The sequence below is a fragment of the Orycteropus afer genome, unplaced genomic scaffold, assembly GCF_000298275.1.
Source record: "Orycteropus afer afer isolate SDZICR_OR568_19922 unplaced genomic scaffold, OryAfe1.0 scaffold00013, whole genome shotgun sequence".
In the NCBI taxonomy this organism is placed as follows: domain Eukaryota; kingdom Metazoa; phylum Chordata; class Mammalia; order Tubulidentata; family Orycteropodidae; genus Orycteropus; species Orycteropus afer.
In genome coordinates, this window is record NW_006921600.1 from 13,235,455 (window position 1) to 13,253,179 (window position 17,725).

The 17,725-nt window shown below is 34.4% G+C and overlaps 1 protein-coding gene across 1 annotated transcript in view; it reads right to left on the reverse strand.

Moving 5' to 3' along the window:
• Positions 1-3,261: 3,261 nt before the first annotated feature.
• The window catches only part of RCOR3 (REST corepressor 3), a 53,555-nt gene continuing 39,091 nt past the window's right edge, over positions 3,262-17,725 (reverse strand). Inside the window, exons 10-12 of the mRNA XM_007952908.2 lie at positions 12,263-12,320; positions 4,064-4,305; positions 3,262-3,606 (exon numbers count right to left, since the gene is read on the reverse strand). Coding sequence (XP_007951099.1) covers positions 3,262-3,606; positions 4,064-4,305; positions 12,263-12,320 — 645 coding nt within the window. The remainder of the gene's footprint in view (positions 3,607-4,063; positions 4,306-12,262; positions 12,321-17,725) is intronic.

The following is a 17,725-nucleotide window of genomic DNA, read 5'->3' on the forward strand; positions in this document are numbered from 1 at the left end:
TTACACCTCAAACTCCATTGTTACTAAAATATATTGCTGCAGAATATTCCTTCATTAAGGCAGTTATTTAAAATTACAATAAAGGTCCATGGAGTTATTTTTTCTCAAGAGAAAGCAGTTTATGTATTCCCATAAATCAGCTGTGAGAAAATGAGGTGAAGTTTCTTACAGATCTATAATAGAATACAGCACGGTCAGTCAAACTTGACTCGTGGACTCTTTCTGTATTCATTTATTCTATTATCTTCTTATGAACGATGTAAATCTATAATGAATCTTTTAAGTTAAAACATTCAATAAAGATTTTAGTTTTTTTCCTTATGTTTACTGTAACCAGAATATATTCATCACATGTTTTGGGGAAACACAAAGATAGATCCTGCTTAGAGTTCTAACTCAGCTTATTCTTTGTGAGAAGACTGACACCCCAGTGTTAACTGGTCAGCATTTATTAATATTTATGGGTGATAAACATTCTTTTAATAGCAGGAATATGAAAATAATTACAACATCTTAAGTAACTTGGTACTTTAACCAAAGTACTTGCAGCATTAATATTTTTTTTGACCACCGTGACTGTCACATTCTTTGCTCACTCCTTACATTTATGCCTAAAAACAATGTAGGCCTATGTGAAGACAATTTTACATTCTCTCATCTTTATTTTACTCAATTGTAAATTTATTAATTATGGACAAGTTTTTATTGTAACTTACCTTCCCCTCCATCCTTATTACACTGGAATTACATTATACAGAGTATTTTTTCATTAAATTTACCAGATGTAACAACACTGTGATTTACTTTTAGTTATGTATAAAAACAAAAACACTTGGGGGTAGAGTTTTCAAAATGATAACCCTGAAATTAATGAAAATGTAAGAGAGTTCTAGTTTTTTTTTAATATATATATAAAAATCAGGATTTAAGAGTTTCACAGTAAAGAGGTCCTAAATTCCTCATACAACATGAAATTATATAAAAATAGAAGACATAGACATCTTTAAATCTTTAATCCTTTGATTAAGCAGCAAGCATATCACTCTTCCAGGCCAAACACTGCTTAAACAAAAAAAGAAAAATGACGTGCAAAATATTTACAAAATATGCAAAGCACACAATAAAGACATCTCACTATATACATGTATCATATTACTAATGAAGCTAAGAGTTTTCTACCATGTGCTCTAATGTACGTAAATCAAATTACAACACATCCCTCAGATACAGCACCTTGGCCCATGTCTGGGACAGATTTTAAATGAATCACAATATACTCAACAGTTGGACAGATGCTGGGGCTGACCAACTTACTGACATATGCCACATACTGTATACTGAAGGTTTACTGACAGGAGACAAGACAATAAACGCTGTAAAGGTATAGTATGCACATACGCAAGACTTGATTGAAGTACTTTTAAAAAATACTTTAGATATTTTAAGATATTTAACTGTCCTCTGTGGCTTTTAAAGTAAAAACACTTGAATTCTAAGAATTTTTAAATTAAATTTACCTGGTTATGATCCAGGAGCAGGATCTATTTGAGATGATCCAATGAGAAAGAAAGGCCCTATCCTAGAAAAAAATTTTTACATTACGCCAGAACTTAAGGTCCTTATAGAAAGAAGTGGTCTCACTTTCAGATGTAAAACTAATCAATGGGTTAATTTTATCTTTAATGCTTTAGAGACAATGGTAGGGACTATTTTCCCAGTATTTTGGGAAAAATAAGACCTCTCAAACTCTTTAGATGCTGATCATGATGTGAAGTAGTTCTAAATGTGGTAGGAATGTGAATGTGCAAACATTTAGCCTTATGTTCCATTAGTATAGCAATCTAAGTGATCTGTCCCTTTGCACAACTCATGATCCCAATATTAAATTGTATCAAAAATATTAGTAACACATTGCTGAAATACTATCATTTGTAAAATATTCTTTATAGGTGTTTAATGATTATGTGCTGAATCGAGAAGGCTTGAAATATCCTTGTTTTTTATAAAAAGGGTATCAGCATTTTTAGCACAATTGTGACAATATACTCACATTTTTAGATAACATAGAACAAACTCTTAATTTTATTTTATGAAATAATGTTGATGATTTAACCTTAAACCAAACCCATGAGTACAGGGTGCCTGCAAGGAATACACAAATGCATCCAAACAGTACAACAGAGATTTATCAAGAAAACATCTTTCGTATTAAGCACAGACCATATTAGTAAGTAGGGGGGCGACTGTAAGTTCAGAAAAACCTAAACACAAAAAGGGTACTGAAAATAAATGTTTCCATAACCACCATCTCCACATACATGACAAAATATATAATTCTCTTCTAAAGTTCCCAAGTGTAGGCAACTACTAACTAAAAGCACATAGCATTCAGAAACATTTAAAAAAAAAAAAAAAAGAAAAACTCCATTTTATAAAGAACTTAAACAAGACACGGTACTTGAACAAATTAAGCTCTCATTTGCATGTAAAATTATTACTCCAATCCTCTTATTACCCTACAGATGATGGGCCAACGACCTTTAAACAAGGACTATGCACTAGGACCCTTAATTGTATGTTAAAGGGTTATTAGGTTCAGTACATTCTTTGTGGTTTCATATAATTGCTTTGCAATTGATTAAATTGCTTTCTTTTAAAGGAATACATTAAAATTCCTTTGGAAAAAAAGCAAATCTTTTGAAAATAGGGATATGCAGCTATAATTTCTTAAATACGTATGTGAAAATCTGAGAGGCAGGCTATTTACTCTTGCACTCCTAACATAGGAAAATGTTTATTAAAAAAAAAAATTAAATTAAAGAAAAAAGGAAAAAAGTCAAACATCCTTAATGTAACAACTTAAGGAGTTTTCACAATTCCTAAATCAATATTCCTGTACTAAGAGCCCTGACTATGAAGAGGCTAGAATATAAAGAACTTCAGTAAAATAAATATAGTAAAAACAAAAACAAAAAACCTTGGTATATAGAATACTTAATTATTTGTTTCCTTTTATAAGATCACATTGTTGAACATTTGCACTAGAAAGGAGGCTATCTGGAGGCTCTTTGTTGCATAACCTTTTAGTCTAGTGAACTGAAACATTTCTTAAGACTTCCACTTATGCTATTCCACTGCCACAAAACTAGTTCGCAGCCTCAGTATCTAGGAAAGATTACTCTTTTCTCTCTTTTGCATCAGTCAGATGAGCACTGGTATAATGAGGGGTGATAGTTACTGCAGCTCTGTCCAATTTACTTTTTAGTGCAGTGAGGATTGTGAATCTGTCTGAATTCCGACAAGTGATGGTGGCTGTTGACCACCAACTGTGGACAACACTGGTCTTGGGTTTAGACGGGGTGGCATAGAATTAGCAGGGCGGATGAGAGGTGGTGGAGGCTGATTTAAAGTTGGCCGGGGCTGGATGAACCGAGCCTGCTGCTGGAGTGGAGGAGGCTGTCGGTGAAGAGCAGGGGCAGCAGGCAGTGTTGGACGAAGAAGTGGTGGAGGCTGGTTCAGAGTGGCAATGGGGGCTGTTGGTGTTGGAGTGGATGATGGGGCAGGAGGTGATGGACCCAGAGTTCGAGGAGCCTGTGGGGTGTGTGCCTAGAGGTGAGAAAACAAAAATACACGTATGAGATGATGGTTCCTAATGAACTTAATACAATATAGTTTGGGCTGTCACAGGAAAAACAAAACAAATCAAAACGAAACAAAAACAAAACACCAGTGTTTATTGGAAGCACAAGCTTCTTTTATTTTAAACAAAACAAAAAACTGAAAAAGCAATGAAGCTAAGAAACAGGCATCTTATTGGTAAACAGCTTAACACTGGAAATGAAAATAAGACTATGAAAGAACAATACACTCTCCATTCTTCTAGGATCAGAACTTAGCATGTCATTATGACTTAAGAGTCAGGAGAAATGCACCACTGAGTTAAGTGTATTGTCAACCTTTCATGCTCATTTAGCTAGTCCTCTGACAAATTAACCTTACAGAACACCACACAAAATGGTGATTCCTCAGCTCATATTAACTCAAATTCCATACACAAACACACCTCCTCTTCTTCATCAGTGCTCTTCCCTGATGGCACATTAGAAGCACTTTTTGTCTCCTCCCCTAAAGTAGAAGCATCACCATTAGAAGCCTGGGTTCCTTGTTCTGCTTCCCACTCCTGCAATACCTCCTCTAAGTTAAACCGACGCCTGTAGTTTACAAAGAAGTTCTTCACTTGGCCAACAGTCTTGTTGCCAATTACATCTGCAATAGCTTGAAAATCTTTACCATATTTGCGGACACCTGGAAGGCAAAGTAAATAATACACCTGTGAAGGATCAATAAGGAGAGCTGTGTGTACTATACATCATGCACACACAAAAGATACCAGCAATGAATACCCCTTTCTAATAAACTCTGCTCATTTCTCAATTCTGAGAGAGAGGCTAAGATATCAGGGTCACAGGATGAGAACTATCAATTATGTCATTTCATCAATCCAGCCACTTGCCTTCAACTGAACAATCAGAAACTTACCATTTTTTACATACTCAGTTATTTTCGCCATTCCTCTCTTGAACTCTCAAATACAGTCCATTATTGTAAAGCATTGAATTCTTTGTTCCATCCTCAATTCCATATTCATTTATTTCCCTAGTAGCCAGTCACCTAAATTTGAGCAACACCGTTTGTAAACAAAACTGGATGGGTATATACCATCTTTTATCCCCTCAGTGGACTGAGTGAGTAGCCTTAGGCTTTCCCATTAAGAAAACCATTTTCATTTTGGTTTTAATGCTAACTTCAACATGATTACTTGCCTATTCCACCAGGGTACCAAGGAATAGAAAAGAGATAAGAAATTAATTGTAAAAAAGCAAGAGAAGCTTAGCAATCTGATGGACAAAAAATGTTAGATATTTTTCAGAGTTAGCTGGATTTTAACACTTCTAATAGTTCTAAAGACTGTATATATGAAGGATTCTTACCTATATATTTTAGCCTAAAGATTAGTGACTACTTGCAGAGTATCTGTTCTGCTCATCATCAACCACTACTTAAGAAAGGCTGCACAATTTGAGAACTTACTTTTCATAAAGGAAATTTTATCATAATGAAGGATAATATTTGATTTATGAACTTGAGATTACCAATTATTCCACAGAATTTAAAATGACTTTACATAATCAGAAAGAATATTTTTCTCTTAAGGAAATTCTAAAATAAGTTTAATCATTCTAGAAGATGATGCACTTAGCTCAAAATACAAAAGTTGTCAAGAATTTTGATTTTATAATTTCTTCACTGATACCAATTGGCACAAAATATCCTATTTCTTTAAAGCACCAACAGATTGTGGCATTAATTCCAGTTTTTAAATTCTGCCCTTGTACTTTATTGAGAAATTGGGAATAAGCATCTCTGGTTACATTCAATTGGCTGGGCTTGACTCTAAGAAGTTTCTGTACCTTAGAGCATTTTGGGTAGCAGGTCTGACACTATTATCCTATAACCATATCCCATTTTTAATGTAGTTATGGGTTTGTGAACTATGGTCATCTGCTCTGTTCTCAAAGGAAAAGATACATATGACAACCAAGTAATAAGGATACTGAAGCATAGTTTGCAATGCTTATTAACACAAATGAATTTATAGTCTCTTAAAATCCATGAATTGGTTTTCCATTTGAACTTCACAGTTAAGCACAAATTACAATGAGGTCTAAATTTAACTGAGGGCTTATTTGGCAACATAAATTCACAGTTATTTCACAGTAGGAGTAATTGTTACATATTCAAGTATTTCTCCACTATTAAAACTTTAGAAAAAAGTTTTAAAAAGTCTTAAAATGGTCGAGTATCTGTACCATTTCTGAAAGTAAAATTTGATCACTGTATTGAAGAATTACTACTAATTAGATACTAGACACAGTGCTCCATCAGTGCACTAATTTTCATAAGCACTTAATTGACATGAACAAATAGCCAAACCTGCTGAACATGAGTTTAGATATGAAAACCCTAAATAAGCCTAGCCATTATAGGATCTTCTGTATCCTAGACATTAGAACTAACTCTATGACTCCAAATCTGAATATATTACAACTCTCAGAACACCCATTTGTTTAGCAAAAAATTACCCAAAACCTAACCACTATGTTCTCCACAAGTTTGATTCCATTATATAGCTCTTTTTCTGACTATTCCTTCTGCTATTCCACTTTCACATCTTCTCTTGCTTAATGGACTTGTCACCAATACTGTAAAATCTCCGAAATTATAGGCCCTAAACCCAGAACTACTTCTCATAAAAGCTTTAATTTTACTAGAGACCTTAGATGTTAAGCATTTTTTCCAAGTCAGCTAGGTTCTGAGTTAAATGTCTGTATGTTTATTAACTCATATATGTCAGTCTCATATCCCCTACTTTGCAGAATCTTAAGCTTCAGATCACACTCCAGACTTCAGTATTCTGGCTCAGTATCCTTCCCAATCAGTGTGCTCAGAAAAAGTGTGCCAAGACAATAATCCCCTCAGACCACAGGGTAGCAAGGCAGGCTCCTTGGCAGGCTCATCTGGACTAGAGCCACCTCATCTTTTGCCCCAGTGTGTTGTGACAAATTCCCTAATTTTCTCAGTGTGCCATAATGTGAAAAAGGTTTGGAAGTACTGTACTATGTAATACAAATCAGCACCAGCATTGCTAGTGCCGAGTAAACAGGTTACATCAGGAAATAGGATTGAGCTTTCCTTTTTATAAGGCTTTATTGTTTTTCCCAATTCTTCCTAAAACCACAAGTGGCATCTATGACTAACTTCATCACCTTCACACTCCCAATAATGCTGCCCAACAGCATGCTTTATTAGAAGAAGATGGAATTCTTAGGCTCTGTATTGTAGCTGGCCTCACTCTAGTCAAAGATGGAAGAAAAAGACTTAATGGAACCCCTCCTTCAGAAGAAGAATCCCTAGCTATGATTTGGGAGGATAATCTAACAGAGAGTTAGTGATGATGAACAAAGAACTTTAACAACATATGACATCAGAGCTACCTTCTTTCCAATCTGTACGTGGGAGGAAGGGCAATCGATCCTTTCCCCATAGTTTATAATAAACAAGGCAATCTTCTTGCTTTATCATCAAGGGAGTTAAATAACTCTTCCTGAAGATGTAAAAGGCTCAGGCTCAACTGAACCATAGCTACTAAATTAGTTAAACTTCTCAATTTTGGGGCAAGAGGTCATTGGAATGAAAATTTAGATAACCCTGGAAGAAATAAATTATAAACTCCCAGGGAGAGGGAAAAATTGTTTCCAGTCGAATTTCTAAATTTCATTGGAAGCTACAATGAAACAACTTGGCTCTCTCCTTTGTGGCAGACAATATCTTATAATATTTACTTTACAAACTTGCTAGGGAATTAACATAAAAATATAACTCATGAGGATATTCTGTTGTTATTACATTTTATGAGAGCCCACATTTTTCAGCCAGGAGTCTATATAACCCCAAACAAAAACATCCATTGTTATTTTTTGTTTTGTCTATACGACGGTTAGGAGCTCTGGTAGCATAGTGGCTAAAGCACTTGACTGCTAACCAGAAGGCTGGCGGTTCAAACCCACCAGCCACTCCTCGGAAGGAAGGTTGGGCAATCCTACTTCCGTAGTGATACTGCCTCGGAAACCCAAGGAGGGGTCGCTATGAGTCGGGGCTGACTCGACGGCACATAACAACAACAACAACATACGACGGTTAATTTCAGAAGCATGTTATAATACAGTTTTTTTCCCCAACTCTGGACATGAAATCATACAAGTTTTTCTAAATTAAAAGGGTTATCATGGATAGCCGTTTTTGGTATGTTTTAAGTGCTATCTTTAAAATTTGATCTTACAGGGGTGGGGGTGGGGATGGGGAGAGGCCAAACAATAATAATGGCAAGCAGTTTCTGGAGTATAATATCAAGGGCTAATTTTTTCCTGCTTCTTAAAGCAAACTTTCTTAAAATAAGCATACAATTAGTACGATAACTGGGAAACATTAATTTCTCAAAAATCTATTTTTGAAATAACAGAAACATTGTGACATCTCTGGATACCTAGAAACTCTAGGGATGTGATTGTTTTCTATCAGTAAGAAATAAATTTTAAACCCAAATCATTTGGGAACACGCACTTCTTTCCACCTCCTGTAAATCTCTTTAAAAATTCAGTAATAATGAAGATGGAAAATATATCTAGGGCAATGGGATGGAGAATGGTGCATTTATGAGGGCTAAAAGTCAAAATCACACATCCTGCCTTCCAGTGTTTCTCCTTTCTATTCTGGGCCATATATTCCACTATTTTCATTATAATTTAAATGCCGTTACAAAAATGCTGGGAATAGGCAATCATGAATTATCTGAAGTACATCAAAGGGCTGACAATTACACTTTTGGACCTCCACTCTTAAGATATCTCTTATAATTAAAACCTCCCTAAAGCAAACTGGTGCCAATTACACTGAAAGGCACGAATCACCTATCTCCATTTCCTTCTGATTCTTCATGTAGTAATTACAATCTTTTTATTAATTGCCAAATCTTTTTTCTTCCTACTTTATGAACCATTCTAAAAAAATTTTTTTAAGTGTGAGATAAAACTAGGAAGAAGATAATTTTCAGACTTGCAAGTTCAGTTCAGGAAATGCATATATGAACTATAGGAAGAGAAGGCAACATTTAAGTATAAACAGAACCCACTGGAACATAGTTCTGTCATTTCCTGTTTTATATCAGAAGGCAGGCAATATGAAAAAGAACTGAAAATTAAAGTTGACATCTTGATAAAACTGGACATTTTGTTGTTGTAGTTTACCAAAAAAAAAAAGCACAAATGTTTTAATTGGGAAACACACACATTTAAGACCTAAAATAAAAATGGCAACTATTTTATACAATGTATCTGCCTGCCACATATTGCAAAAAGTATACAATTTGTAGTATCATTAAAATATTTTATTATTCTGTGAAAATAGCCAATAGCTATTCTTTTTTAAATGGAAAAAAAACATCTAGAATCTAATTCCTTACTTAATTCTTGATAACTTAAGAATGTCTGCTACATGTGTATCAAGTTTGATTTTATAGCATATATGTAAAAGCACTGTAAGTAAGGAAAAAAAAAATACATGTACATATGCCACAAGCTACAAGGATAATAGTTCACCATTAATCCAAATATGTGAAGGGCATGATTAGTCTCAGTGTTAACACAGTATTTATTAAATAAAAAAAAATAGGCACTTAAGGTTGCAACAAGTGACAGATATTGTAGAAATACTATTCTTGGAAAATATTTGAAGAAGATTAAGTTATCTGTATTTATAATATCCCTCTTGGGGACTAAGAATGTTGTTGAAATTATAACATAGCTAGAACTATAATTAACATAATAAAATGCTAGATTACAAAAGTACAAACATTCCTATTTGGTCTGAGCATGACTTCCCCCCCTTACAATTAGGGGAGAAAGAACAGAGAAGTTATTTAAATATACAGTGCTTAGTTAACAACAATATAAACGGAAAAAAAAAGGAAAGTGAGCTGGGAAATATTTATTTACACTCTAAAGAATCTTAACATATCTTGTTCGTCTTTAAAAGAATCACTACAAAAAATAAGTTTATTTAATGGTAGTTATAAATCTCACTAGTGACGTCACAGTGAATAGTTCTTTCCCTAAGTCACTGTAATAGTTACTGTGGACAAGATAAAATGAAGCATTTAACAAAGGAGTGTCAAATTAGAATGTGTTTGTAAAATATCCTGAATAAAAAATATTATATAAATTAAAACACGTTAATATCAAAGCACGTAATTTATAATTACTTTCTAAAACTTAAGTGGCTATTAGAGAAAAAAACACATAAAGGTTACTATAAATAGTTTATAAACAGAAGAAAAGAAGAGAAGGAGAAAACAAAAATAACTGCCCACTAAGATAATAACTTTTGGACAGTAAACTACACATGTTAAAACTAACAGTCATTATGTACCTTAATACACCAAGATTCAGGTACAGGTGACACCGCTATATGATTATACTGTTTATAAAGTACACTTCCGAGCATTATATAAATGTATGAGCATAGGAGACAAAACTGGCACTTTTTAATTCTAAAATCATTATTTTGGACACATGCACCTTTGTACTGATTTATTTCATAAAGAAAAAACCTAAGTCAAAATAAAAATTCCAAACTGTCCAAATAAATAAAGACATAAACACATTATTAAGAAGGTGCCTTAAAATCCAAATATTCATATCTCTGTACAAATTACTGTATTAGTATAATTTATTAAGGGTTACTTATAAAATATGTAGAAGAATATAACACTGAATATGTGTCAGTACAGAGAAAATGTTTGGTTATATCTAATCTAGTCTTTCATTTTAATAATTTACAACCTGAGATAAAGTCCACATATACAACCCAAACTATATATATAAATCTTGCCATCATCACACCTTCTCTTGAATGCAGCTTTGTATAATATTCAACCTAGCCAAAAGATGTGATAGACACTACTACAGAAGCAGTGCTGTAGAATAATGGCAAATCTAGAAGGCTGCATAGAGAAGCATTAGCCCAGATTTTCCTAGGAGGACTTGTCAGAAAATCTTTTCACTGGGATAATTTCTTGTATTAGAATATAGGATTAACATACTGACCTTTAAGCAACTGAATACTGGAAACCAGGGTTCAGTTCTTACAGGCTAAAACTATGATAGAGGGAAACATAGGCTTTATACGAATAAAAGTAATGCCTACTCACAATAACTATGTTAGAGCTATAAGTCATCAAAATTCTAAATGAATATGAAGCAGCCACTGAAAATGCTCCCTTATTTTTAAGATAAATGTTAAACTGTCAGTTTCTAATTTTAAAAAGTTACCACTATACCTTATAAACTAACTAAACCTTGCTCTGACTCACTTGGACGCTTAGTCCTATAATGTGCTAAATGCACATCCAGCACCCTGGCTCCACAGTATCAAGTCCTTCTTGTCATGAAAGACTCTGATATGCTGTAGCAGCAAAAAGGGAAGGCTGGTATCATCCTGCTGGCATCTGCCTATGACATTTTCAAATCATACTGGCTGGCTAATTCTCACTTTCCCTAATCCAAACTGCAGAATCATCTATCAGTCAATCTTGAATTACATCATTCTCATATCTGAATGATGCTTGCACAGCATTTTTAAATTAAATATGTTCTCTGATGTACATCAGGAAATATTTTAAAAGGTATGCTTATGTTTCACTGCTAGAATGATGATATACACATTTACTTGGACCCATTCTTTGACACTCGTTAACCTAGTTGAAGAGCTATTACCACTCAACACAAAAGGAGGCTCAGCCAGAAAGAAACAAAATGTCAACCAAACTTTACACAATCAGTTCTGCAGATAGTATCTTGAGAGAAAGATAAAAATAATCACAATGCTGAATAAAAATACATAATTTGCCCTTTTTTAAGCAATTCAAACATGAGGCAATCTAAGTTTATGCTTACAATTTGCCCATGTATATTCATAATACAAAGTCTTCAGCCATATAACTTAACAAAGCATTCTTATAGTGAATTAAAATACTATATATGTATTTTCAACATCCCTTAAGTTTCTCCCTTTCTCTCTCTATACATGTATGTATGTATGTGTGTGTGTGTATATATATATATATATATATGATTATATAAATGTATGGTTTTCATGTCAGTTTTCTAAGCATTCCATGGCACATCTCTTAAGTAAGGTATGATATACCGAAAGTTAGGCACACAGTTAATATTTTTAGTACCTGACATTTATCAAATAGAGAAACACTAGATATAGAATATTTAGAGAAACCAAAAACACAGTACAGTTATGCTTTTAACTATGAGCTATCAATAAGTGACATAGTAAGGATGAACCCAGTTGCAGGGATGCTGAAACAGAGGCAACAAGAGAGCCCAACCAACTTGCTCATGTTTGTCATCACCATCATTTTACTGAATGCTGAGAACGTGCTATGTGCTGTTTAGGCCCCATAATACACATAGGCTCAGGTACAACACAGAATTCCTGGTCACCAGGGCTCTGTGGTGAACACAAAAGCCCCCTCTTGATCCATTTCTAAAGGAAGGGAAGAACTATGGTAGTCACCTTTCATGACAAGTTAAAGATAATTATTAACAACAATAACTGCTTATCTTTAATATACCTTGCACTGCTAGAAGCTGCTCCTCTGTGGTCCAACGGGCATTAATTTTCTGATTTGACTACAAAATTAAAGAGAAGTTTCCTAATGAGGATATGAAGACAGACATTTTTCCAAAGTGCTTATTTTTTTTTTTAACTTTTCACCAAATCACAGACATGAAGATTACTAAAACTCTAATTTATGAAGATTCAATTTTTAGAAGGATTAAAAAATATTTCCTGTGTTACCTTTTACCCCCAGAGAAAGATAATGAATGAGAAATGCATCAACTTGGGAGAATGAACATTTGCATTTATTCTCTAGTCAGAGACATTAAAACCTGAGGATGTCCATTAGAGCAGCAACTCCATTTTCTGACTACAATGTTCCTATCACACGTTGTGGATAGTAATTTTAGCCTAGTTTTAAACATTTTAAGAGGCTTTATTTTTTTTTAGAGGATCTGTTAATCTCTAAAATTTCTTCCCCTGATATTTATATCAAACTTACCCTTACTCCACAATAACAGTGGTATAGATTAAGATAGAACAGTTGACCAGCCCTAAGTCCTTATTTCTTAAAATAATTCTTTAAATTTTCTTTAAGTTTCTTAAGTAGAAAGTGACTCACTGATAAGAACAGATTTTGCTCCCAAGATTTCCCAGTATTTTCTGTTTTTAAGAAAAAATCCTAGGTTTAGGATGTGTCTATTATGTAATATTAAATACCTAATCAAATTTCATTAGTGTATACCTACTGACTGGGAGCTCTGGTAGCGTAGTACCTAAGCACTTGACTGCTAACCAGAGGGCTGGCGGTTCAAGCCCACCAGCCACTCCTCAGAAGGAAGATGGGGCAATCTATTTCTGTAGTGATACTGCCTCGGCAACCCAAGGAGGGGTCGCTCTGAGTCGGGTCAGACTCAACAGCACATAACAACAACAACAACGTACCTACTGACTAGTAAATCAAGGACCTTTGGCAGTAGATGGAAGGCCAGAAATAAGTACACTGCCCTACAAAGGCTTGTAGTAGGAGCTGCCAAGTGGCCTGGTGTAATACCTGAATATACTGGCAAAACAGAAAGAAGGGCTTCCTTTGCATACAGAAGGTCTTACCTCACTCATGGTCTTAAGCAGTAAGAGTTTGTATATTGCACAGAAACTCTGGGAAACATCATTTTTTTCACCATGAGTGAAAAATAAAAACAATGGAAGAAACAGAAATGCAAAATTAGAAAAAATTATTTTTATTACAAAAGAAAGCAAAAACCTAAAAGAGAAAGCACTGAATTTCAGATATGATTAAAAAGGTACAGCAAATGGGCCAGAAGATAGATAGTGTTTAGGACATTAGCAATGAGGCAAAGGAACAACAACAAAAAGGAAGAGAGAAAGAAGGGATTAGGAAAAATGAGGGAACACACAGAAGTAGTAATAAGAAAAGGGCAAACCAAAGCTAAGCAAGGAAAAAGGAAAGGGAGATGATTGGGGGAAAAAAAACCCAGAAAATTTAAATTATATTCCCAAAAAAGGGGAGTAAAAACAGTGGAGTAGTAGGTAACATTTAATACCTGGACAATCTTATTTTACCCCAGCTGCGATAAAAGAGGTCCTTAGTATCGAGGATAACTGGTACTGGAACCTATTTAAAACATGGCCAAATATTTCATAATGAAGGATGAAAAAAACAAAGGGTTGATTACAACTTAGTATGAAATATGAAACTAAAAGTTATGAAAATGAGTTCATTTTCTCAATGGCCTCTCTTAATCATTGTTACTCAAAAATTATTTTTTTGAAATATTTGCCCATGACTCATCCTTTTTTCTTCAATCATTACTTCAGCTGAATACTCATCTGTCAACGATTTTGCAGGCCACTTAAGCCATTCTCTTACACTTTCACATCATGAAGTCCTGCATCTTTAGCAGTATTTGTAATTTATAAATTTTTAAAATGCATTAAATTTAAAATTCATTAAAATTTTAAAATCACAAATATTGCAAAAGATGCAGGACTTCATGATGTCTGTGAGGTGTAACAGAACGGCTTAAATAGCCTACAAAATTGTTGACAGATGAGTATCCAGTATTTGCACTAGCAGCAAGAAAATGACAGAGAAAGATGCTGATATGGTGGATGGGATAGATAACACTAGAGTTAATTAGGGAGAGTTGGTGAGTAGAACCTAATTTTATAAGGGATCAGTTCATTAGTGAATACTTTCTTGTTTGGCAACTTTTGCTTCTTGGTGCTTCCTCTAGATTAATAAGTACCTGGACACTGAGCATCTCCTGTCAGATCCATATTACAAATTGTTCTGAGTATCAAATATATGAAAACATGACACTGTATTTACAATATATGTAAAAATCACCTAGGACAACACCTGAGCAAACAGAATCTGATTAACTGATGTTTGTTAAATCTAAAGGCAGAGCTAGAAGAAAGTCATCATTACTGAAAAGGGAACAAAAAGTGAAAGAAATAAAGCACACAATGAAAAAAAAATTTTTTTAAATCAACAAATAGGTTTTAAGTATGCCTACAATATAGATCACAGAATAAAGATACATCATATAAACTTTCTAAACCTTACAATTAAACAGGAGATTGGATGAACACAAATAAGCATAATTAAAAGCAAACAGTAGAGCGGATTTTGGAGATTCAAACACAAGAGAAAAACACAAAATGACTGGAGTGGGGAAAAGGAGCAAGAAAAAGGAAAAATGGAAAGGCTGGAGACTGAGATGAGCTTTAGAATGGAAGAAATTCTGAAAGGCAAAGATGAAGAAAAAGGCATCCCATGTGAAGAGAACAGGATTTGTGTCAGGAAGAAGTGGAACTGGAAAGTTCATGTTATTTAAGTAAAATAAAGGATGGACCATTTTTGAAAAGGCTGTGAAAATGAAGGTTGGTAAGCTCACACTAAATTTAATAAGTAATCATTATGTAGAGGTAAGGTGGGCAACCTGAAAAAGATTTTAAGCCTAGAAAGCTGGGTGAAGGGTGGTATCATTAAGAGCCGAGTTAAGTCAAGAAATGGTGATTTGGGAGGTGTGAGAAGGTGAAGCTAAGATGAACTGAACTGGTACACACTGAGAATGAGGTATCAGGCAAGATATTCAGATGGAACTCAGGTTCCACCAGAAGCTATATTGTATTAATTTATTCAAATACATTTTTAAAGGATTTGAGAATTTTTAATAAGGGACTACAATGGCATCAGATGTGGGATTCTAAAACCAGCCTAAGAATGAAAAAAAGCAAAAAAACCCAGTGTCCTTCCCCAACCCCACCAAATTACCCTGGAAATGTCCTGACAAAAGTAGCAATGGAGATAGACACGATCTCTCTCAATAAGTTAACACAGTTAGGTATTCTTCCAGCATTGGAATGGACCACTAGTTTTTCAGTTAAACGATGAAGCTGTTGGCTTGAACTTAGGGAAATTTATATGGGGAAAAAAAAAAAAAGAATCTCACTCAGTTCAATGAGATTCTACAAGAGGCCTGCAGAAGCTAAAAGTGAGTAAAGGAAGAGCAGTCACAGTTTCTAGCTTGTAACTGCTCACTTTGGGCATACATACAATAATGGCACCTAGAAAGGACTGCCACCACTACTAAACATGCTATTATTAAACACATTCTTTATTTTTCTAATTTGGCTGAGTGCCTATGGTTGAATTAGTATTATTTAAATATACATATGCTGTGGCTTTAATATGTTCAATTGTGAGATTATATATCTCCAAGAGAGGGGAAAGAGAGAGAAAAATAAATTCTGAGGATAAAAGCTTAGAGAATACCTACATTTAAGTACAAGAAAGGAAAATTTCTGCTGAGATGGGAACATAACACTAACAAAGAACATACCTCTCAAACGTTAAAGGAAGACCAGGTAGTCATCTAAGTCAAAGTCTCAGAAAAATGCAAGAAGGACGAGTTAAGAGTTGTGGAATGTGGTTATCGCTGCCAATATTAACCTGTAAGAAGCTTCAGTACAAAACAATGCGAGGGAGTGCTGAAATTGTATGGGATTGAATAGTCAGTGTGACAAAACGAAAGCAGTGGAAGAGGGGAAAAAAAGGATCAAAGGAAAAATAGGAAATTTTTTTTTTAATACACAGGATTCCTGTAAATTACTGATTTTTATAATTCTCTTTAAAGCCCAAGAAACTTAATTTGAGATTTAATTAAAGAGATGACAACTAGAACACATCTAGAAATCTAAAATTATGTGGTATGTGTTGGTTTGCTAGGTGGTACCACTAAGAATATTCTTCTACAGCAAACCTCAATCTGAAATACCGCTTTTAAAGTGTGATAATAAATAATAATAATAATAATAAAGGTCCCCAAAAACTCTTCAAGAACACTCTAAGACATCCTTAGTGACTTGAGAATCTTTACAGTATCCTTTCCTGGCTAAATGATCTCGTCTTCACATCTTTCCCATTTTTGTCAGTGGGAAATTCATACTATCTCTGAGTTGGAAAAGGTCATTAAGTTAAACCTTCTACCCAGTATTATAAATTCTACCCAACATGCATAATAAAATAACGCCATGCACCTTCCCCATCCATAGGGAAATTTCTAGCTTTAAAAGTACTCCTTTTCTCAACTATAATTATTCTTCCTTCTTGGGATTCATTAATCTCTTTGTCCCTACCTACTCACCTCCATCCAAAACAAATCAAAGCGTAACAAAACACACTACCCATCCTTCACCTCCAATTCTTTCACATTCTTTCAAGGAATCACATTAATTTCTACTTTGGGTTCATCTTGCTGTCCATTTAAATTAAGACCCAATCCTACTTGATAACTCTTCCACCATTTTATTTTATCATTCACGCATTTAGTATGTTAACAGCTGTAAAGTTCCTCTGTTCTTATTCTAAATACGTAATACAGCCAAGGTTATTTTACTAAAGTTACATCCTTCTTATACTGAATAAACTATATGGTTTTAATATCTGACTTAATTCAAAAGACAAACCTCTCTCTAGCTCTCACAAGGACTTTTATACTCTTGAGTATGGACCTTGTCTACTCATACCCACCACAAAGAAGCCTCTGTTCAACCTTCTTTATATCTCTCCTATATACTGCATTTATCTGGACTCTGCATTTAAGTTTGTCTTCCTCAGTAGAAAATAAATATGCTTCTTGAGAAAGGATGGTTTTACACTTCCACTGAATTCTCAGTATTAATTAGGACAATAATCAGCATATAACAAGGACTCAGGGAATACATGTAGTGGTTAAGGCATTTGGTTATTAACCACAGAGTCAGCAGTTCAAATCCACCAGCTGCTCCACAGTAGGAAGACAGGGCCATCTACTTTTATAAAGATTTATAGCCTCAGAAACCCAGTGGGGCTCACTATGAGTTGGAATAGACTTGATGGCAGTGAGTTAGGTTTTTTTATGGGGGTGGGGTGGGTATGGGAGGCTGTTTTTTTTTTTTTTTTTTC